We start from the raw sequence: 23,666 nt of genomic DNA, 5'->3' as shown, positions 1-23,666 counted from the left end.
CAGCAAAGGCTGGAGCTGGGACTGTAGAGGGGTTAAAACTGTAAACGGCTCCGGTTTCCTCATTTTAAGGGTTAAAGGTCTGAAATTTGGGGTGCAATGCTTTGAATGCTTTAAGACACTGTGGTGAAAATTTGGTTAACATTGAACAATTCCTTCATAGTTTTTCACATATTCAGTAAAAAAGTGTGCCCTGTTTAAAATTTAAAGAGACAGTAACGTTTTTGTTTTAAAACGGTTTTTGTACTTTATTGACAAGTTTAAGCCTGTTTAACATGTCTGTGCCTTCAGATAGACTATGTTCTGTATGTATGGAAGCCAATGTGTCTCCCCCTTCAAATATGTGTGATAATTGTGCCATAGCGTCCAAAGTAAGGACAGTACTGCCACAGATAGTAAAGTTGCCCAAGATGATTCATCAGATGAAGGGAGTAGACATAGTTCTACATCATCTCCTTCTGTGTCTACACCAGTTTTGCCCACGCAGGAGACCCCCTAGTACTTCTAGCGCGCCAATGCTTGTTACTATGCAACAATTGACGGCAGTAATGGATAACTCCATAGCAAATATTTTATCCAAGATGCCTGCATTTCAGAGAAAGCGCGATTGCTCTGTTTTAAACACTGTAGAGCAGGAGGGCGCTGATGATAATTGCTCTGTCATACCCTCACACCAATCTGAAGTGGCCATGAGGGAGGTTTTGTCAGATGGGGAAATTTCTGATTCAGATAGAATTTCTCAACAGGCAGAACCTGATGTTGTGACATTTAAATTTAAATTAGAGCATCTCCGCGCATTGCTTAAGGAGGTGCTATCTACTCTGGATGATTGTGACAACCTGGTCATTCCAGAAAAATTGTGCAAGATGGACAAGTTCCTAGAGGTTCCGGTGCACCCCGACGCTTTTCCTATACCCAAGCGGGTAGCGGACATAGTGAATAAGGAGTGGGAGAAGCCCGGCATACCTTTTGTCCCCCCTCCTATATTTAAGAAATTATTTCCTATGGTCGACCCCAGAAAGGACTTATGGCAGACAGTCCCTAAGGTCGAGGGGGCAGTTTCTACACTAACCAAGCGCACTACTATTCCTATTGAGGATAATTGTGCTTTCAAAGATCCTATGGATAAAAAATTGGAGGGTTTGCTTAAAAAGATTTTTGTACAGCAAGGTTACCTCCTGCAACCTATTTCGTGCATTATTCCTGTCACTACAGCAGCGTGGTTCTGGTTCGAGGAACTAGAAAAGTCGCTCAGTAGAGAGACTCCGTATGAGGAGGTTATGGACAGAATTCACGCACTTAAGTTAGCTAATTCCTTTATTTTAGATGCCGCTTTGCAGTTAGCTAGATTAGTGGCGAAAAATTCAGGGTTTGCAATTGTGGCGAGCAGAGCGCTCTGGCTAAAGTCTTGGTCAGCGGATGTATCTTCCAAGACAATATGCTTAATATCCCTTTCAAGGGTAAAACCCTTTTTGGGCCAGAATTGAAAGAGATTATCTCAGACATCACTGGGGGTAAGGGCCATGCCCTCCCACAAGATAGGCCTTTCAAGGCCAAGAATAAGACTAATTTTCGTTCCTTTCGCAATTTCAGGAACGGACCGGCCTCCTACTCTGCAGCATCTAGACAAGAGGGTAAAGCTTTGCAAACCAAACCAGCTTGGAAACCGATGCAAGGCTGGAACAAGGGTAAGCAGGCCAAGAAGCCTGCTGCTGCTACCAAAACAGCATGAAGGAGTAGCCCCCGATCCGGGACCGGATCTAGTAGGGGGCAGACTCTCTCTCTTCACTCAGGCTTGGGCAAGAGATGTTCAGGATCCCTGGGCACTAGAAATAGTTTCTCAGGGTTATCTTCTGGAATTCAAGGAACTACCCCCAAGGGGAAGGTTCCACATGTCTCACTTATCTTCAAACCAAATAAAGAGACAGGCATTCTTACATTGTGTAGAAGACCTGTTAAAAATGGGAGTGATACACCCAGTTCCAACTGTGGAACAAGGACTGGGGTTTTACTCAAATCTGTTTGTAGTTCCCAAAAAAGAGGGAACCTTCAGACCAATTCTGGATTTAAAGATTCTAAACAAATTTCTCAGAGTGCGATCGTTCAAAATGGAAACTATTTGAACGATTTTACCTACAATCCAGGAGGGTCAATTTATGACTACCGTGGATCTAAAGGATGCGTATCTACATATTCCTATCCACAAAGATCATCATCAGTTCCTAAGGTTCGCCTTTCTGGACAAACATTACCAGTTTGTGGCTCTCCCATTCGGGCTAGCCACTGCTCCAAGGATTTTCACAAAGGTGCTCGGGTCCCTTCTAGCGGTTCTAAGACCAAGGGGCATTGCAGTGGCACCTTACTTGGACGACATTCTGATACAAGCGTCGTCTCTTTCAAAGGCAAAGGCTCACACAGACATCGTTCTGGCCTTTCTCAGATCTCACGGGTGGAAGGTGAACATAGAAAAAAGTTCCCTGTCTCCGTCGACAAGAGTTCCTTTCTTGGGGACAATAATAGATTCTTTAGAAATGAAGATTTTCCTGACAGATGTCAGAAAGTGAAAACTTCTAAACGCTTGTCAAGTTCTTCACTCTGTTCCACGACCTTCCATAGCTCAGTGCATGGAAGTAATAGGGTTGATGGTTGCAGCAATGGACATAGTTCCTTTTGCGCGAATTCATCTAAGACCATTACAACTGTGCATGCTGAAACAGTGGAATTGGGACTATACAGACTTGTCTCCAGTGATTCAAGTAGATCAGAAGACCAGAGACTCACTCCGTTGGTGGCTAACCCAGGATCACCTGTCCCAGGGAATGAGCTTCCGCAGACCAGAGTGGGTCATCGTCACGACCGACGCCAGTCTAGTGGGCTGGGGCGCGGTCTGGGACTCCCTGAAAGCTCAGGGTCTATGGTCTCGGGAAGAGTCTCTTCTCACGATAAACATTCTGGAACTGAGAGCGATATTCAATACTCTCAGGGCTTGGCCTCAACTAGCAAAGGCCAGATTCATAAGATTCCAATCAGACAACATGACGACTGTTGCTTACATCAACCATCAGGGGGGAACAAGGAGTTCCCTGGCGATGAGAGAAGTGACCAAAATCATAAAATGGGCGGAGGATCACTCCTGCCACCTATCTGCGATCCACATCCCAGGAGTGGAAAACTGGGAGGCGGATTACCTGAGTCGTCAGACATTCCATCCGGGGGAGTGGGAACTCCACCCGGAGATTTTTGCCCAGTTGACCCAATTATGGGGCATTCCAGACATGGAAGGTTCCTTGCTACGGGTCCAGATCCAGGGATCCCAAGGCGACTCTAGTGGATGCATTAGTAGCGCCTTGGACCTTCAACCTAGCTTATGTGTTTCCACCGTTTCCTCTCATTCCCAGGCTGGTAGCCAGGATCAAACAGGAGAGGGCCTCTGTGATTTTGATAGCTCCTGCGTGGCCACGCAGGATTTGGTATGCAGACCTGGTGAATATGTCATCGGCTCCACCATGGAAGCTACCTTTGAGACAGGATCTTCTAGTACAGGGTCCATTCGAACATCCAAATCTAGTTTCTCTCCAGCTGACGGCTTGGAAATTGAACGCTTGATTTTATCTAAGCGTGGGTTTTTCGGATTCTGTGATAGATACTCTGGTACAAGCCAGAAAACCTGTAACTAGAAAAATTCACCATAAAATATGGAAAAGATATATCTGTTGGTGTGAATCCAAGGGATTCTCATGGAGTAAGTTTAAAATTCCTAGGATCCTTTCCTTTCTCCAAGAAGGTTTGGATAAGGGATTATCAGCGAGTTCTCTAAAAGGACAGATTTCTGCTTTATCTGTCTTGTTGCACAAACGACTGGCAGCTGTGCCAGATGTTCAAGCTTTTGTTCAGGCTTTGGTCAGGATCAAGCCTGTTTACAGACCTTTGACTCCTCCCTGGAGTCTGAATTTAGTTCTTTCAGTTCTTCAAGGGGTTCCGTTTGAACCTCTACATTCCATAGATATCAAAATGTTATCTTGGAAAGTTCTGTTTTTGGTTGCTATTTCTTCTGCTAGAAGAGTTTCTGAGTTATCTGCTTTGCAGTGTAATCCGCCCTATCTGGTGTTCCATTCAGATAAGGTTGTTTTGCGTACTAAACCTGGTTTCCTTCCAAAGGTTGTTTCCAACAAGAATATTAACCAGGAAATAATTGTGCCTTCTTTGTGTCCGAATCCAGTTTCAAAGAAGGAACATTTGTTACATAATTTAGATGTAGTACGTGCTTTAAAGTTCTATTTAGAAGCAACAAAGGATTTCAGACAAACGTCGTCTCTGTTTGTCGTTTATTCTGGCAAGAGGAGAGGTCAAAAAGCTACTGCTACCTCTCTTTCCTTTTGGCTGAAAAGCATCATCCGATTGGCTTACGAGACTGCCGGACGGCAGCCTCCCGAACGAATCACAGCTCACTCTACTAGGGCTGTGGCTTCCACATGGGCCTTCAAGAACGAGGCTTCTGTTGATCAGATATGTAAGGCAGCGACTTGGTCTTCCCTGCACACTTTTGCCAAATTCTACAAATTTGATACTTTTGCTTCTTCCGAGGCTATTTTTGGGAGAAAGGTTTTGCAAGCCGTGGTGCCTTCTGTTTAGGTAACCTGATTGGCTCCCTCCCTTCATCCGTGTCCTAAAGCTTTGGTATTGGTTCCCACAAGTTATGGATGAGGCCGTGGACCGGACACACCAATGTTGGAGAAAACAGAATTTATGCTTACCTGATAAATTACTTTCTCCAACGGTGTGTCCGGTCCACGGCCCGCCCTGGTTTTTTTTTTTTTTTTTTTTAAATATGTTTTTATTTATTTTCAATTTCAAACAAACAGGACATCATAAACATTTGTGAATACAGGAATAAGATTGGATTACTATACAGCATTTAACTTCGGCTGAAACTTCTGGAATTGGGTTTGAGAAAGAAACAACACTTTATCACAAAAAACATAGACATATACAAACAATAAAAAAGAACATGTTATGGACCAGGATCATATTCAAGATTACCCAGGACCCCCCCTTCTAGCTTCATCTTCATTCATTAAACAAAAAATCTTTCCCTCTCTCTCTAGCAAATTGGAAAAAGTTACGAATTATTTCTTAATCTATATTTATATGAATCCCACAAGAATGATATGTCCTCATATAAATCCAACTTTCCACTTTTAAGGTAATAAAATCTTTCAAGTAAAAGGTCTGCATCCACCAACAAAGCCCACTCTTCCAGTTCCTAGGTACCATTTGTTTAGCCACATTGATCATTATTAGGAATAATTGTTTTCTAATCTTACATGGGATTTGAGGGGCTTCAGATAAGAAAATTAGTTCTAGGCTAGGAATTAAATGTGTATGTAGTACTGTGTTAATTTCCACGAAGATTTTTCCCCAGAATTCATTTATAGGCTCACAATTCCACCAGATGTGACTCATGTTGCCAATCTGGTCCCCACATCTCCAACAAATGTTAGAGCTTTTTTTAAATATGTGATTTATTTTTGCTGGTGTTAAATACCATCTCATAAATATTTTGATATTAGTTTCTTTGGCTTTGGAAGAATGTGCTGATCTTGATAGGCTACTAAATCTACGGTACCAGACTTTTGGTGATGTACTAATGTCCATTTCCTTGTCCCAGCTTTTTGTGTAAGTGGGAAGGTTGGGAAACCTACTAGTTATAACTATTTTATATAAAGTAGATATAGACCTCAGAGCTTTCCTGTCATGCATGCAGGCCTGTTCAAACTGCGTTGGCTGCCTAATAAAATCTGCCTTATTTCTATGTGAGTAAATAAAATGTCTGGTTTGATGATAACGATACCATGAAGAAAAAAATGATATTCCCATGTCATTGAGTTGTTGTTTAGATTTTAACTTGCCTTTATCTGTGATCATGTAAATGGGGATTCTAGAGACAGGAGCGTTATCAATATGGGTATGTTCAGTTAAGCCTGGAGGAAAGTCTGTATTTAGTAGTAGTTTCGTGAGGGGAGAAAATCTGGTAGAGATGTTTTTATAAGTTTTGAGTATGTGCAGCCAGTCCTTCCAAGTTTCATTTGTGATGGATAGTTTGGAGATACTCGATTGCTTTAAAGAGGGAATGTCCCAGCAGCAACTACCCAAATTCTCTACCTCTGCCAGGGAGTTTTCTAATTGTATCCAACTTTTGGATTTTGTTTCATTTAAACTACACCAACCTACAACTCTCTGAAGGGAAACTGCTAGTTTGTACGAGTGAAGGTGTGGGATTCCAAGGCCCCCTCTATCTGAAAACCTGAAAATTGTGCTTTTATTGATACGAGGAGTCTTTTGTCCCCACACATAATTGTTAATGATTTTCTGCAGAATATCTATGTCTTTTGATATGTTATATATGGGAACCGTTTGTAAAATATATAAGGCTTTGGGTAAAAGAACCATTTTTGTGGCTTGAATACGACCCAGCCAGGAAATGTTCTTTAGAGACCAGGAGAACGTCAATGATAAAAACTCATTGATCAGCCCCCTGTAGTTGAGTAGACGTGTTTGTTGTAAGTCGGGGGCGAGAAATATACCCAGGTATTTTAGGCATTTTAGTTGAACTTTCAGAGGACAGCTAGACCTAATGGATTCAAGGGTTTGAGGAGGAATATTCACCGGAAGGAGTTCTGATTTCGACAAATTAACTAAGAAATTGGAGACCTCACCAAATGAGGATATCTCCTGCATTGTGTGGAGGATGGAGTTTGTTGGGTCTGACAGAGTTAAAAGCAGGTCGTCTGCAAAGATTGCTAGCTTGTGCGATCTTGCTCCTATGTCAATACCCTTTATATTAGGATTTGCCCTAAGCTTTATGGCTAGTGGTTCCATTGATAAAATAAATAGCAGAGGGGAAAGAGGGCAGCCCTGTCTAGACCCATTTCTAATTTCGAATGAATCCGACAAAGTGCCATTTACTTTTACCTGGGCCGTGGGGTTAAAATATAGTGCTAGGATTTTCTGTATAAAGGGGATAGGAAAGCCAAAACGTCTTAATGTCCAGTCGAGGTATGTCCAGTCAAGCCTGTCAAATGCCTTTTCGGCGTCAGTCGAGAGGAATATGGATGGGGATTTTATTTTGGCCACGTATTCAATTAGGTTAAGAACTTTGACAGTATTGTCCTTGGCTTCCCTGTTTGGCACAAAGCCTGCCTGGTCGTGATGTATTAGTTGTGGGAGGAGTCTATTTATACGAGTGGCTAAGATTTTGGCGTAAACCTTTAAGTCAATATTAAGGAGAGATATTGGGCGGAAGTTAGCTGGTTTATCTGGGGTTTTCCCTGGTTTTTCTAGGACCGTAATATTGGCCTGTAGCATGGAGTCTGGGAAGGGCGAGAATGTTGATATTGAATTAAAGAGGTTAACTAGATGAGGCGCTAGAATCTTCGTGAAAGTTTTATAATAAAGGCCCGTAAAGCCATCTGGGCCTGGAGCTTTATTAAGTTTTAATAACTTTATAACGTCTAGTACTTCTTTAATAGAGATAGGTTGTGTCAAGGCTTCCTTCTGTTCTGGATTAATCTGTGGTAAAGTGACCTGATCTAGGTATTGGCGGCATTTGAAAGAGTGAGAGTGAGTGTCTCTGTTGGGGAATAAGTTGTATAGTCTATGATAGAATGTCTTAAATTCAGATGCTATAGACATGGTATCCTCTATATTTTTACCCGCTGTGTTTTTGATAGAATGAATATATGTAGCTCGCTGCTGTTTTTTAAGAGCCCTAGCTAGCCACCTCCCTGATTTATTGCCTTCTCGATAGAATGTTTGATTGAGGGATAGTATCTGTTGTTGGGTGTGGATATGTAAGGCCGTGTTGAATTGATTTCTTTTAGTCTTCAAATTTTCAAGAATTTGGGAATCCCCTGGGGATTTTTTGTGTAGGAGGTCTAGTTCTGATATCTCTTTAGCTAGTTTTGTATGTGCTTCTCTGTTCTGTCTTATTAATTGAGCCTTCAATTTAAGAAATTCTCCCCTGATGGTGCATTTGTGGGCTTCCCAGAGAATTTTGTGTTGGATATCTGGGGTGTTGTTTATTGTGAAGTATGATTTGATTATCTGAGACAGATCGCTGATTCGTTTTTTCCCCTTAAGTAAGGACTCATCTAGTCTCCATTGATAAGCTCGGAGGGGAGCTGAGGGCCACGCTAACCTACAACAAACCAATGAGTGATCTGACCAAGTGGAGTGTATTATTCTTGCTTCTTTTATGAAAGAGAGCGCTAGGTGGTCTACAAAGATATAATCTAATCTGGAATAGCTTTTCTGGGGATTAGAGAAAAATGTGAAGTCTTTCTTTTGTTGGTGAAAGTACCTCCATGTATCATTCAAATCTCCAGCAGTCACCAATGGGCCTCTGGAGTGCTTTAGGATACTGTCAGTCATTGCCGCCACAAATCTGTGTTGGTTCCTATTTGGGGCATAGAAGTTTACGAAGGTTACAGGTTTACCGTATAGAATGCCTGATAGGCATAAAAATCTTCCCTCCTTGTCCTTTTCAATATGGGTTTTGGTGAATGGTATAGATTTATGTATTAGAATACATACTCCATTAATTTTTTTTGTGGGATGAGTGCTATGGAAATGTTGAGGGTAGTGTGGTGAGAGGAAATTAGGGGTATGTTTGGATTTAAAAAGGGTCTCCTGAAGCATGAGTATCTGTCCACCCTTCTTATGTAAATCCAAAAGGGCTAGCCTACGTTTATTGGGGCAGTTCAAACCTTTAGTATTTTGTGTGATGATGTTCAGTACCTGAGGGTGTGGTGGAATTCCACTAGCCATGGGTTAGATATCCTCCCCTCCTAATTCTGCGTGAGAATCTAAGCCTCCTTGAGGCGGGTCCTGGGCAATAGGTCCTGCAATTACACAAAAACATACAAAACACAGAAACATACAAATACAAAACAAACACATAACATTTAACATTCCTCTCGGCAGGAGAGGTACGTGATTTTCCAAAACACAGAATATTTGGAAAATAGGAATTTATCCTAACTGGCTAAGAGTAAATTAAATTAACAGTCGGTTGTTGGACATAAATGTTAACCTAAGAGTCAACCTGTAATTAGATCTAAACAGAATTATAACTATAACTATTTTCTGCACTAACAAGGCTTCAGGATAGCCTAACAATGTAACCTGAGAAAAAAAAAATTGGTTAATTAGCTACTAACAGAAATGTAAATACATCACCACAAATTCAATAACAGATCCCTCATGTCAAGTGAAAGTAGAACAAGAGGAAAAGTCAGATCAAGGACTCTACTAGATAAGTTGTTGTGTCCAGACACAAGTCCTCATCCAAGTCCAGGGATGATAATGGGGTTAGCCCCTGTGTTTCTTCTCGTCTTCCTCTGAGCTGCTTGTTGCCATTCTTTCCTCTGTGGCAAAGGAATGTTATCTAGGCTCGCCGTCTGATCTTTGGCGGTCAAGTGACTTCCAGGCATGTCTGGTGGTGTAATATCCAGTTCCTTACAGATTTTAGGGATGTCGCTTTGAGATATGCAGATGAAGCGTCGACCCTTATGAACAATAATTAATTGAAATGGAAAACCCCATCTATAAGGGATATTCTGTTTTCTTAGTGATGAGGTTAGGGGTTTAAGGTCTCTTCTTTTGGTTAGAGTTCTTTGTGAAAGATCTGCGAATATTTGAAGATCTACATTCTCAAATTTGATGGGTTGGTGCTCTCTAGCAAGCTTCATTATTTCCTCTTTGATTTGGTAGTTCGTGATGCGTGCTATTACATCTCTTGGGGGTTGAGAATCTGCTGGCTTAGGCCGAAGGGCTCTGTGGGCTCTATCAATTTCAACTTTAAGTGGTAATTCGGATTTTTTGAGAAAGTTGTACAAATCTTGCAGGTATTGATCTAAATCTGGTTGAGAAATAGTCTCTGGGATTCCCCTTATTCTTATATTGTGTCTTCTGGACCTATTTTCTGCATCATCAACTCTAGCTTCTAATTCTTGAATTGTGGAGCTTTGTCCCTTGATGATATTATGCAGGTCTGTGATTGCTGAGGCGTGAGAGTCTTGAGTATTTTCAATAGCTTCCACCCTGTGCCCTATGTCAAAAATTTCTTTTTTTAGATCACTGATCTCTTCTTTAATGCAATCTCTAACTTGTGAGATTAAGTTGGAAAAGTCTGTCTTGGATGGTATAGATTCAAAAAAGGCTTTAGGCACTGTAATGGCGTCTGCTGTGATGTCTGTATCAGATTCAGATGAGGAAGATGCTTCTGCAAAATCTTGGTCCTCTGCAGCTGCAGTTATTGACAATTTAGGTTCTACAGTTTTAAAGAAGCTATCTACAGAGGGTGTTTTGTTGCTTTTAGGCTTAGCTCCAGTGCCTTTTTTTGAGTGCTTTTTTGGAGACATATTAGCAGAACAGGCAAGCAGATAATCCAGGCAGTGAGAATTGTAGACGCTTTTCTGCGTGAAAGATGACTTATAATATCGGCGGGAAAATGTTATAATTCAGACAGTCACTTTGTGGTATATTAAAACCTAGGATTGATCATCGGGGGAGGTATGTTCTGGTGTCTTAATGAAAACATGAGCATGTAGAAGAGAAATGAGGCCTAAGCAGGGCCTTGCGCATGTTGAATATTTTCCTCAAGGCTTATTATAAATGTGCGCTTAACCCCCTCAGTGCCCACACTGTTGGATCTAGTGAAAAGCCAAGGGTTCGTGGTGTATAATTGTTTTGAAGTGTCTCAATGTCAAGTAATAAGTGTTACATTTTTCACCTCCGTATAGCCACGTGGGAGCCGTTACGCTGCAGAGTGAGTGGCGTTATAATTTAAGAGGATCCAACACCTCCTAGCCCTCTAGCCTCTCACCTCATCTGTTGTACCTCTTCAGTGTCCAAGTCACTACGGAGCAACTGGTCTTTAGATCCGACTAGCGGGCGTTAATGCCCGACTCTGCCATGGAGGTCTTGCAATGCATCCGCTGATCACGATGTCTGTCGTTCTCCCGGAGTTACCGGAACACAGCCTTTGGTCTCCTGATGTATTGCCCCACTCAATCTTACTCCAACTGAGGTGCTAGATCTTTTTTTTTCTTGATTCTTAGCCAGTTTGGTGACGGGAGCTAATTCACGCCGCGGCCATCTCCTAGGCTGGCTAGCTCCGCCCCCCCCCGCCCTGGTTTTTTAATCAGGTTTGATAAATTTCTTTCTTTAACTACAGTCACCACGGCACCCTATGGTTTCTCCTTTTTTTCTCCTGTCCGTCGGTCGAATGACTGGGGTGGGCGGAGCCTAGGAGGGACTATATGGACAGCTTTTGCTGTGCTCTTTGCCATTTCCTGTTGGGGAAGAGAATATTCCCACAAGTTATGGATGACGCCGTGGACCGGACACACCGTTGGAGAAAGTAATTTATCAGGTAAGCATAAATTCTGTTTTTTTCCGCCTGTATGTGACAATCTTCTTTGCTTCTCTTTGGCTTGTTTTTGTGTGTGTCCTAAAATGCAAATAATAGTCTAAATGTATTTAAAACAACAAATATTACCTTTCTGATTGCAGCTCTGTACTATCTTTCTGATTGCACTATGTATTTAATAGTATTTAAATTATATAAAATTACCTTTAGGTTACATGTATAAACTGTATTATGACATGTAAATATCGACTAAATGACATATGATGTTGTTTACACTTGATTCCATCCCACCGCCAAACTGTCCTATTTTACAGATGCAAATATACAAATATTCTGAAATCTAAACCTTTTCTGATCCAAAGTAGTTTGGTTAAAGGGTTTTCTACTTGTATTTTTATTTCATTTATTAATTTTAAACAATTTTTAAATTACCATTTTTTGGAAGCCTTATTGTAATGTACGCATCACCTTCACATACTTAACCCCTTAACAACACACGTCGTACAGGGTACGTCATACAAAAACTGGTCTTTAAAGACCAACGATGTACCCTGTAGGTCGTCAGGGGTTTTAATCGGCTGGAAGAGATCCTGAACGCTTCCAGACGCTTTCAAGGTATTGCCGTAATGCCTCGATATTGAGGCATCACTGCAATACCTTTTTTGAACACAGATGCAGAGAGAGCCACTCTGTGGCCCTCTCTGCATCGGCCAGTGATGGTGCCGATCGCTGGTGGATGGGAGCCATTGCAGGGAGGCGCGTGGGGGCCCATCGCTGGGGAACTTCCGTTCCGGGCCAGCAGTTGTGACTGTCGGGTGTGCGTGAGAGGTGAGGGTCGATCTAGCCACATTAAAAAATAAGAAGTGGTGGGAGAGAGTGCTGGTAGAGGGTGGTGGGTGGCAGAGGATCTGGGGAATACTTTTCAAAAGGGATGGGGGTAGGGTATGGAGGGGGGGCAGCTACACTACAGAAAAAGTAGGTTTTAGATTTAAAAAGCCACATTTGTTTGCAAAGTGGGTACTGGCAGACAACTGCCAGTACCCAAAATGGTAGCAAATAGTGGGGGGAGGGTTAGAGAGCTCTTTGGGGTGGATTAGGGAGGTTGGGGGCTAAGGGGGGATCCTTCACAGCAGAATATATATTTTATTTTTTTTTAAATTAAAAAAAAAAAAGCCTTTTATTTTAGTACTGGCATACTTTCAGCCAGTACTTAAAGGGCCACTAAACCCAAAATCTTTCTTTCATGATTCAGATAGAGAATAAAAATTTAAACAACATTACAATTTACTTCTATTAATTATTTTGCTTCATTTTTTAGATATCTTTAGTTGAAGAATAAGCAATGCACATGGTGAGCCAATCACACAAGGCTTCTATGTGCAGCAACCAATCAGCAGCTACTGAGCATATCTAGATATGCTTTTCAGCAAAGAATATCAAGAGAATAAAACAAATTAGATAATAGAAGTAAATTAGAAAGATGTTTAAAACTGCATTCTCTTTCTAAATCATGAAACAAAAAATGTGGGTCTCATGTCCCTTTAAGATGGTGGGGACAATTGTGGGTTGGGGGAGGGAAGAGAGCTGTTTGGGACGGATCAGGGGGTGGGATGTGTCAGGTGGGAGGCTGATCTCTACACTAAAGCTAAAATTGACCCTTCAAGCTCCCTACATGCTACCTTATTAACCCCGTCACTGCTGGGCATAATACAAGTGTGGCGCACAGCTGCATTTAGCGGCCTTCTAATTACCAAAAAGCAATGCCAAACCCAAATATGTCTGCTATTTCTAAACAAAGGGGATCCCAGAGAAGCATTTACAACCATTTGTGCCATAATTGCACATGTTTGTAAATAATTTCAGTGAGAAACCTAAAGTGTGTGAAAAAGTTTGTAAAAAAGTGAACGATTTTTTTTTTATTTGATCGCATTTGGAGGTGAAATTGTGGCATGAAATATACCAAAATGGACCTAGATCAATACTTTGGGTTTTCTACTAAAAAAAATATATACATGTCAATGGATATTCAGGGATTCCTGACAGACATCAGTGTTCCAATGTAACTATAGCTAATTTTGAAAAAAAAAAATGGTTTGGAAATTGCAAAGTGCTACTTGTATTTATGGCCCTATAATTTACAAAAAAAGCAAAGAACATGTAAACATTGGGTATTTCTAAACTCTGGACAAAATTTAGAAACTCTTTAGCATGGGTGTTTTTTGGTGGTTGTAGATGTGCAACAGATTTTGGGGGTCAAAGTTAGAAAAAGTGTGTTTTTTCCCAATTTTTCATCATATGTTATAAATATTTTAATGGTAAATTATAAGATATGATGAAAATAATGGTATCTTTAGAAAGTCCATTAAATGGCAAGAAAAACGGTATATAATATGTGTGGGTACAGTAAATAAGTAAGAGGAAAATTACAGCTAAACACACAAACACCGCAGGAATGTAAAAATAACCCTGGTCCTTAAAGGGACACTGAACCCAAATTTTTTCTTTCATGATTCAGATAGAGCATGCAATTTTAAGCAACTTTCTAATTTACTACTATTATCAAATTTTCTTCGTTCTCTTGCTATCTCTATATGAAAAAGAAGGCATTTAAGCTTTTTTCTTGGTTCAGACTCTGGACAGCAGTTTTTGATTGGTGGATGAATTTATTCACCAATCAGCAAGGACAACCTAGGTTGTTCACCAAAAATGGGCCGGCATCTAAACTTACATTCTTGCATTTCAAATAAAGATACCAAGAGAATAAAGAACATTTGATAATAGGAGTAAATTAGAAATCTGCTTAAAATTCCATGCTCTATCTGAATCACAAAAGAAAAAAATTGGGTTCAGTGTCCCTTTAAGGGAAAGAAATTGAAAATGGCCTTGTCCATAAGGGGTTAAAGGGGCAGTATACACACATTTTAATTTAATTGCATGTAATTGACCCTACTTTAAAGAATAATATGCACAAATACTGATATAAAATTCCAGTATAAAACTGTTTAAAAACTTACTTAGTAGTATTCAGTTTAGCTCTGTTCAAAAGGGTACTGGAACACCCACTACAAGTGGAAAATAGCAGACACTCCCCCTCCCCCTTCCTTTGCATATGAAAATATCTTTTACATAAACAGAAGCAAGCTGGAGTAGGTATACATCAGTATTTTCCTAATTCTTTGGGGCTTGGTTAAGAGTCTGAAAATCAGAGCAATGTTATTTAAAAATAAGCAACACTATACATTTTTTAAAGAAAAAAACCCTGTATGGGCTATATAAATGGATCATCTACAAAACATTTATGCAAGGTAAAAACTGCCTTTATAGAATTAGGACACTGGAGGGATTTCCTACAAAATGTCACAAACCCAGACAGCTTTAGATCATCAGGCCCTGGAGGATAACAGAGCTCCTATTGATTAATGGTAGACAGTGATAAGAACAACAATATTTCTGGCATAGTTTCCATTGATGTGGTAAATTGTGGAAACTGGTGATAAAAACATACGTTACGACCAGTATCCAAACTTTGCCACCTCAATGGAAACTAGGCCTTGGTGTCTCTTTAAATATAGGAAATACAGACATATGTAGCTAATTACATATCCATAGCAGCATATCATTATCTGTTCAACTGCTCATTAAACTAGGCTGTGTAGAGATTTCCAGGTGTTAATATCAATTCTTGTGATCTGTATTCTATAATTGCTGGTTTTATGTCTCACTGGGAATTATCAAACGTATTCCACATTAAACAGAAATCTATGGTTGGGATATATTTTTTATGTATTCTATATCAAAGCTTATACAGTTCTGTAAAATCTCTGCAGGTAAAGTAACATAAATCCAGCTTGTTATAAAAGCTTAATAATATGTTATCTGAATAAAGTACTCTTGAATCTTAGACTCAGCACTAGTACATAATTCGCAGGGCTTATAAAAGGACTAAACTCCCATCGGTGAGGCACAATTAATTTGTTAAGTTTGTCACATGTCAAGTAGTTAACCGGACATTCTGATATTTAAGTTGGCTATCCAGTATCCAGTACACATCTGGCGAACCAATTGGACACTTAACTCATTGGATGTTATTTGAGGTCTGATGGACATATGGCTGACAGGACTGTAAGTTTACTGTTAAGTCTGATGTTGGCATATAGTTGACAGGCTTTAGGGCTAAAGATCTTATCTGAGGTCTATTGTAGGCATATAACTGACAAGTTTTAGGAGCATGCAACTGGTTTTAGATGAAGTCTGGGCATATAATTGCTAGATGTTTCAAGGTCATGGGTTTGTTGACATGGGCCTCAGAGTCTTTGGTCTGTTATGAGTTCTGGTTTAGGTATATAACTAAAAGGAACTTCAGTCATGGGCCTGTTCTGAGGTATGATGTGGGCATATAACTGGCAGGGGCTTCAGTGCTATGAGGTGGATTTATCAAGCAGCAGATTCTGCAATCTACCCCCTGAAGTTTCAGGTCTGCCTGGAACTTAAGTTAAGAAGCTCCTTAACTCATCTGCCACCTCTGAGGTGACGGACAGCAATCCTCCCGGTCGGATTCGATCGGGATAATTGACACCCCCTGCTAGAGGCCAATTGGCCACAAATGTGCAGGGGGCGGCATTGCACAAGCATTTGATAAATGCCAACAGCTTATGCTGATGGCATTTATCGATGTTGGGCGGACATAATGCACAACAGCGGATCATGTCCACCCAAGATTTAATAAAACTACTCCTATGTGTCTGACCTAAGGTCTTATGTAGGCATGTAACAGGCAGGGGCTTCAGGGCTATAAGCCTGATAGGGAGTTCCATATGGACTAATAACTGATAGGGGCTAAAGGCAACAGGGGCTGCTCTGAGGTTCAGTAAGGGAATGTGGCTGACAAGAAGTGCAAAGTCATTGGGCCTGATGTGAGCACTGATTAAGACCTCACCGTTGCTTTCCCCCAGTAACTCACTGGTCATCTAGTAGTTTTCTAGTAGCCTATTCATGAAACAGCATTTATGATAGATTTTGTTTTATCAGACCTGAGTAAATCCAGCCCTAATATCTTCTGAAATCTACTTGACAGAATAACTTGTATGTGTTGTATTGAAGTTATACTAGAAAACGTCCATTCGTCTGTTAATTGCCTCAAGCAGAATTAAAGTTCAAATTGTGGTGTTGGAGGTGCCCAAAAAGAAGTTCACATAGTTTGCTAGAAATGTCCACTGTAAGGTCTACAAGTTTTCTGTAAGTGTTTACTGTAAACTGTGCATGTTGTGTTGGAGGCATTCATTGTAAGCTGTACATGTTGTGTTGGAGTCATTCATTGTACGCTGTACATGTTGTGTTGGAAGCATTCATTGTAAGCTGTACATGTTGTGTTGGAGGCATTCATTGTAAGCTGTACATGTTGTGTTGGAGGCATTAATTGTAAGCTGTACATGTTGTGTTGGAGGCATTCATTGTAAGCTGTACATGTTGTGTTGGGCGAATTCATTGTAAGCTGTACATGTTGTGTTGGAGGCATTCATTGTAAGCTGTACATGTTGTGTTGGAGGCATTCATTGTAAGCTGTACATGTTGTGTTGGAGGTATTCACTGTAAATGCTACATGTTGTGTTGGAGGCATTCACTGTAACTTCTATATATTGTGTTAAAGGCATTCGCTGTAAGTTGTACATGTTGTGTTGGAGGCATTCATTGTTAGCTGTACATTTTGTGTTGGAGGCATTCACTGTAAGCTGTACATGCTGTGTTGGATGCATTCACTGTAAGCTGTTCATGCTGTGTTGGAGGCATTCACTGTAAGCTGTACATGTTGTGTTGGAGGCATTCATTGTAAGCTGTACATGTGTTGGAGGCATTCATTGTAAACTGTACATGTTGTGTTGGAGGCATTCATTGTAAACTGTACATTTTGTGTTGGAGGCATTCATTGTTAGCTATACATGCTGTGTTGGAGGCATTCCTTGTAAACTGTACATGTTGTCTTGGAGGCATTCATTGTTAGCTGTACATGTTGTCTTGGAGGCATTCATTGTTAGCTGTACATGTTGTCTTGGAGGCATTTATTGTTAGCTGTACATGTTGTGTTGGAGGCATTCATTATAAGCTTTACATGTTTTGTTGGAGGCATTCATTGTTAGCTGTGTATGTTGTGTTGGAGGCATTCATTGTAAGCTGTACATGTTGTGTTGGAGGCATTCATTGTAAGCTGTACAAGTTGTGTTGGAGGCATTCATTGTAAACTGTACATGTTGTGTTGGAGGCATTCATTGTAAACTGCACATGTTGTGTTGGAGGCATTCATTGTAAGCTGTACATGTTGTGTTGGAGGCATTCATTGTAAACTGTAAATGTTGTGTTGGAGGCATTCACTGTAAGCTGTACATGTTGTGTTGTAAATGTTGTGTTAAAGACTTTCACTGTAACGTCTACATGTTGTGGTGGAGACTTTCACTGTAACATTTAAATGTTTTGTTAGAATTGTAAGGACTACATGCTTTATTACTGGTATCCACTGTAAGGCCCTCAAGTTAAGTTGAGAGCATTCACTGTAAAGTCTATATTTTGTTGGAGGCCTCCACCGTAAGGTCTACATTTTGTTGGAGGTCTCCACTTTTTGTCTATAAGTTTTGTGGTAGGTATTTGTGCTGCATGATTTGTGTAAGTACTTACTGCAAAGTGTATATGCCTTCCAGGTATTGTTCATTGCAACACCTTCATGTTTTTTTTGTAAATCTTCACTGTAAGTTCTAAATTTGTATCATAAATTTTCTCTTTGAGATTAACTTATTTCTCTGGAAGTGTTCATAGTAACGTTTTCATGTTTTGGTGCAAGTGTTCGTTGTAAGGTGTTCATGTTTTGGTGCAAGTGTTCATTGTAAGGTCTTGTTGGAAGGGTACATTGTAAAGTTTGCATGTTTTGGCTGAAGTGTACATTGTAAGGTCTTCAGGTTTTGTTGAAATTGTACATAGTAAGGTTTTAATTTTGGTTGAAATTTACCTAGTAAGATTTTCATGTTTTGTTGGAAGTGTACACAGTAAAGTTTTCATGATTTGTTGGAAGTGTTCATTATACAGTATGCATGTGTTGATGGAAGTGTACATTGTAATGTCTTTATGTTTTGTTGGAAGTGTTCATTCTACGGTATGCATGTTTTGATGGAAGTGTACATTGTAAGGTCTTCATGTTTTGTTGGAAGTGTACATTGTAAGGTCTTCATGTTTTGGTGGAAGTGTACATTGTAAGGTCTTCATGTTTTGGTGGAAGTGTATATTTTAAGGTCTTCATGTTTTGGTGGAAGTGTACATTGTAAGGTCTTGATGTTTTGTTGGAAGTGTACATTGTAAGGTCTTGATGTTTTGTTGGAAGTGTTCATTGTGAGTTCTTCATGTTTTGGTGGAAGGTTAAGGTTTTCATGTTTTGGAGAAGTGTACATTGTAAGGTATTTATGTTTTGTTGGAAGTGTACATTGTATTGTAAGGTATGAATATTTTGTTTAAGTATTTACTGTAATCTATACATGTTTTGTTGAGGCATCCACTGGTTGATGTTCTGATATATAACCTGCTTGTAGTTGGAGGTGTCTTATGTTTACAAATCAGAGGGTTGTGTATATGTTACCTATGTAACTGTACATATATTCCTTTGAATGCCTATTTTATGGGATATCTAGGTGTTGTACTAGAGGCCCCTGTATTCATTTGAAAGCTGTATTGTAGGATGTATACATGCGGTACTGGGATATCTAGGTGTTGTACTGAAGGTGTTCATATGAGTTAACATGTTTTCCATTGGCTGTTGGTTGTGTGAGATTTGTATGTGCATTAGAAAGCCAATTATTCTCATTACTAGATGTCTAATTTTCTGATTCTGAAGGGTCAGTAACTTGTTCAGCTATTGTTTCAGACAGGTCAGTTTAAAAAAAAAAAAAAAAAAGCATTCTAGAATTGGGCATCTTGGTGTTATCATTTTAATTCAGCACTCTTAAAATGATCCACAAAGAACACTACAGTTTTGTTGTGTTTGCTTTGGGAACATTGTCCTGCAGTTCTGAGAATTGGTTTTAATTGCTAGCATTATTAAATGTGAATTGTAGAGCTCACTATTAGTGATTCCAAGATTGTCTCTTGACATTATCTTTCTTTTCTCATAGGTCAATAAAACCAGACTTTGTGCTGATTCGTCAGCATGCCTTCAGCATGGCGCGTAATGGAGACTTTCGCAGTTTAGTGATTGGTTTACAGTATGCTGGTGTCCCTAGCCTGAATTCCCTGCACTCAGTCTATAACTTCTGCGACAAGCCTTGGATGGTAAGTACAATGTGCCATATCACTTTTATCTTTACAATTAACTTGATATGCTTTTATTAGTGTATAGTCTAATAATGCTTAACCACACCATCTTGAAATGTTGCTGTTGTCAAAATGATGCCAGATACAGCATTAAAATGTAATAATACATATTCAAGATGTAATGGTTGAAAGTAGCACAAAGTTCAAATGTTATAATTGACAATGGTAACCTTAGTACAATGACATTCTAAAAGCCATGAACATTTAAATTGTGACCCTAACATAATGAACGTAACCTCTTGGCCTAGCATTAATTGGCAGATGGCAGATATGTAGCAAATAAAGATGTTTAAAGGATGAATAGACCCTTAGGCAATATTTTAACTTGTGTAATATTATGCATTACAGCACTCTCTGGCAGCTAATGTGTTACATGATGTATGCCCCCAGAAGCCACAGCCAAAGTGGTAAATGGTGGAGCTCTCTTAGGCAACTGATTTCCTTTGTATACATTACATCACTCTCAGGCAGATGGCATATGCCCCCAGAAGCCACAGCCAAAGTGGTAAATGGTGGAGCTCTCTTAGGCAACTGATTTCCATTGTATACATTACATCACTCTCAGGCAGATGGCATATGACCCCTAGGCAGTAGTCATAGTGGTAAATGGTGGAGCTCTCTTAGGCAACTGATTTCCATTGTATACATTACATCACTCTCAGGCAGATGGCATATGACCCCTAGGCAGTAGTCAAAGTGGTAAATGGTGGAGCTCTCTTAGGCAACTGATTTACATTGTATACATTACATCACTCTCAGGCAGATGGCATATGACCCCTAGGCAGTAGTCAAAGTGGTAAATGGTGGAGCTACCTTAGGCAACTGATTTACATTGTATATATTACATCACTCTCAGGCAGATGGCATATGACCCCTAGGCAGTAGTCAATGTGGTAAATGGTGGAGCTCTCTTAGGCAACTGATTTACATTGCAAGCAATACACCACTATCAGGCAGATAGTATATGACCTCTAGGCAATAGACAAAGTGGTAAATATTGGAGCTACCTTAGGCAACTGATTTACATTGTATGCATTACATCAGTTAACATTTTGAATGGTGTATGACCCCTAGGCAATAGTCAAAGCATTAAATGGACGACAGTAACCAATGTATTAAACAGCGAATGACTACTAGGCAGTAGCCAAAACATTAATAGTAAATGATCCCTAGACAATAGCCAAAACATTAACTGACCAATGACTCCTATGCAATAGCAAAGGGTTATATGGTAGCTTACAGTTACCATTACTAGCAGCAACCCGTTATCTTTCTGTGAATTATTGTCCTTAGCAATGGTTTCCCCTTCACCTTCATTTTTAAGTTCCTTCATGATTCTTCCTTTTTTTTTTTGTGCTGTGCCCTATCTTTTCCATTCTTACTCATTTGGGGATTCTTGTAAAATTATATTGATTGTACCCAAAGCTAAAATAGCATCGCCTGTCCACTGTCATCATTTTAGTACATATTAGACATAAATTGTGGCTAAATCTAGAAATTAATGCATTGATAATAATCTATCCTGAGATCATTTCCACAAGAAAATAAAAAATGTCTTTGAGCAACATGTACCCACAGGAAGTGTAATTTCTTCTGCTGGCTATGTTTAAACAGTTTGTCAATAGCCTTTACAAAAATAATGTCCTCCCCTTTAATTTGTTCCCAATGATCCATTTTGCCTGCTGGAGTAGCTCGTTTACCCTTATTTCGGAATTTGAAATAGCTGATTTAGCCTGTGTGTACACAGAGTGATATTATAATGAGATATAATTTTACCAAGCTCAACCCCTTGTAATAGGTTGTGGGTTCAAAGCACAAAACCAGCATTTTAATATACACAAATTAACCTGAAAATGCTATTTTGCATACATTCTATGCCCTGAAGCTGGTATACCAGTCATTTTACAGTATACTGACCCTTTAAAGGGACACTGAACCCAAATTTTTTCTTTCGAGATTCAGATAGAGCATGAAATTTTAAGCAACTTTCTAATTTACTCCTATTATCACATTTTCTTTATTCTCTTGGTATCTTTATTTGAAATGCAAGAATGTAAGTTTATATGCCGGCCAATTTTTGGTGAACAACCTGGGTTGTCCTTTCTGATTGGTGGATAAATTCATCCACCAATAAAATAAGTGCTTCCAGAGTTCTGAACCAAGAAAAAAGCTAAGATGCCTTCTTTTTCAACTAAAGATAGCAAGAGAACAAAGAAAAATTGATAATAGGACTAAATTAGAAAGTTGCTTAAAATTGCATTCTCTATCTGAATCACGAAAGAAAAAAATTGGGTTCAGTGTCCCTTTAAGTATAGAAACTTTCGGTATAGATGGGGATACCTCAGGCAAAACCAACTATTTCAGATACTGAAATAAAAGCAAAGGAGTAAACAATTTAATACACCCCAGCAGGTAACATGGAAAATTGGGAACAAATTAAAAGGGAGAAAAAATTAGGGTAAACTGTCCCTTTAAGTCTTCACATGTACAATACACACCACTGCCAGCAGTCTTTGAATACTGGTACATGAGTCCTCACAGGATATGTGGGTATACCACTGAAAAACTAATTACATAACAATGACATGCTCTTTCTCAATCATGAACGTTTCATCTTGACTTTACTGTGCATTTTAGTGCTACAATGGCAGCCAATGCCTACCAAACAGTACAGCCAGAGAGCCAGCTCTAAAATGGGACCAGGTAGGACCACGTAACCCAGGTGGCATTTAAGAAGGAGAACATATTCCTGTTAATAGAAGGCCATAAACTCGGAATCAGCAAGTCCTAGTGTGAAACGTCGATCTCCAGAACTGTAATCTTTGAGAATGGTTGAGTTTAGATTGTGGTAGGCAGAGAGTAGGTGGTGTCATTTTACTCTTGGCAGCACAATGTCCTGAGCAGGACACAAGTCTGATGTTAGCCCTGAGGTAAAGTACCAGCACACGGGTTACGAGTGTCATCTGTGCCATCATTTTGACATCCCAGTATAGGGAGTGTTTTTCATCACAAATGCATTTGAAAAGCTTATGATTATTGGGTTATTGCTGTGTTTTTTAAATTGATCAAAATGGCTTAAAATGTGCAAGCCCTGCAGAAAGTAGGGTGTTCTTATCATTTGGAATGATTCCAGTATGTTGTATGGTGCATCATTTTAGCTAGAGCACAAAATGGCAGGAAATAGTGCTGTCATCTAGTGCTATTGCCAATGGGCAACATTCTTGCAAAACTAGTGTCATATAGTGCTGAAGACACATGCACGCTCCTGAGCTTACCTCCCTGCTTTTGAACAAAAGATACAAAGAGAACAAAGTTGATAATAGAAGTAAACAAGAAAGTTGCTCAAAATGTAATGCTCTATCTGAATCATGAAAGAACAGTTTATGGTTTCATGTTCCCTTAAACTAATTGCAATGTTTTACTCACAGGTGCATTTAATATATACTTAGGGCTCGATTTATCAAGCGAAGGTGGAAAGGGGCGTACATATTCACAGATTTTTGCCCAAGTTCGCCTCTGGCTGGCAGCAATCCACTGCCGGAATTTACCATTGCACGCAAGCACTGTTGCAACACTACCCCTTGCCCGCTCGCAGCCAATCATGCGCAGGCAGGAGCTGTCACTCTCCCAGGTCGGACGAGACCGGGGAGATTGAAATTCTCCACCTAAGAGCTGGAGAAGAGGGTAGGAATCAGCGGTCTTATGACCGCTGCTTGATAAATACTGACTGCAGGTTCTCATAGAGAACCTGCAGTCATAGGGGAGGAGAAGGCTTGATAAATCGAGCCCTTACTGTCTCAATGACTGTATTATCACTTCATTATCTAACATAAACAAAACACTAGTATGTAATATTTCTTACCTCTGAGTAGATCCACAGATTGTTTCTCTT

General features: G+C 39.9%; 1 protein-coding gene across 1 annotated transcript in view; it reads left to right on the top strand.

Annotated features, from left to right (window-relative positions):
* SYN1 (synapsin I) overlaps window positions 1–23,666 on the top strand; it is a 437,372-nt gene that overhangs the window by 106,784 nt on the left and 306,922 nt on the right. Inside the window, exon 4 of the mRNA XM_053695581.1 lies at window positions 19,576–19,732. Coding sequence (XP_053551556.1) covers window positions 19,576–19,732 — 157 coding nt within the window. The remainder of the gene's footprint in view (window positions 1–19,575; window positions 19,733–23,666) is intronic.

This window comes from Bombina bombina, chromosome 12 (genome assembly GCF_027579735.1).
Source record: "Bombina bombina isolate aBomBom1 chromosome 12, aBomBom1.pri, whole genome shotgun sequence".
NCBI lineage: Eukaryota > Metazoa > Chordata > Amphibia > Anura > Bombinatoridae > Bombina > Bombina bombina.
Note: the sequence above shows the minus strand (reverse complement) of the source record. Positions and strands in the feature narration are given on the sequence as shown.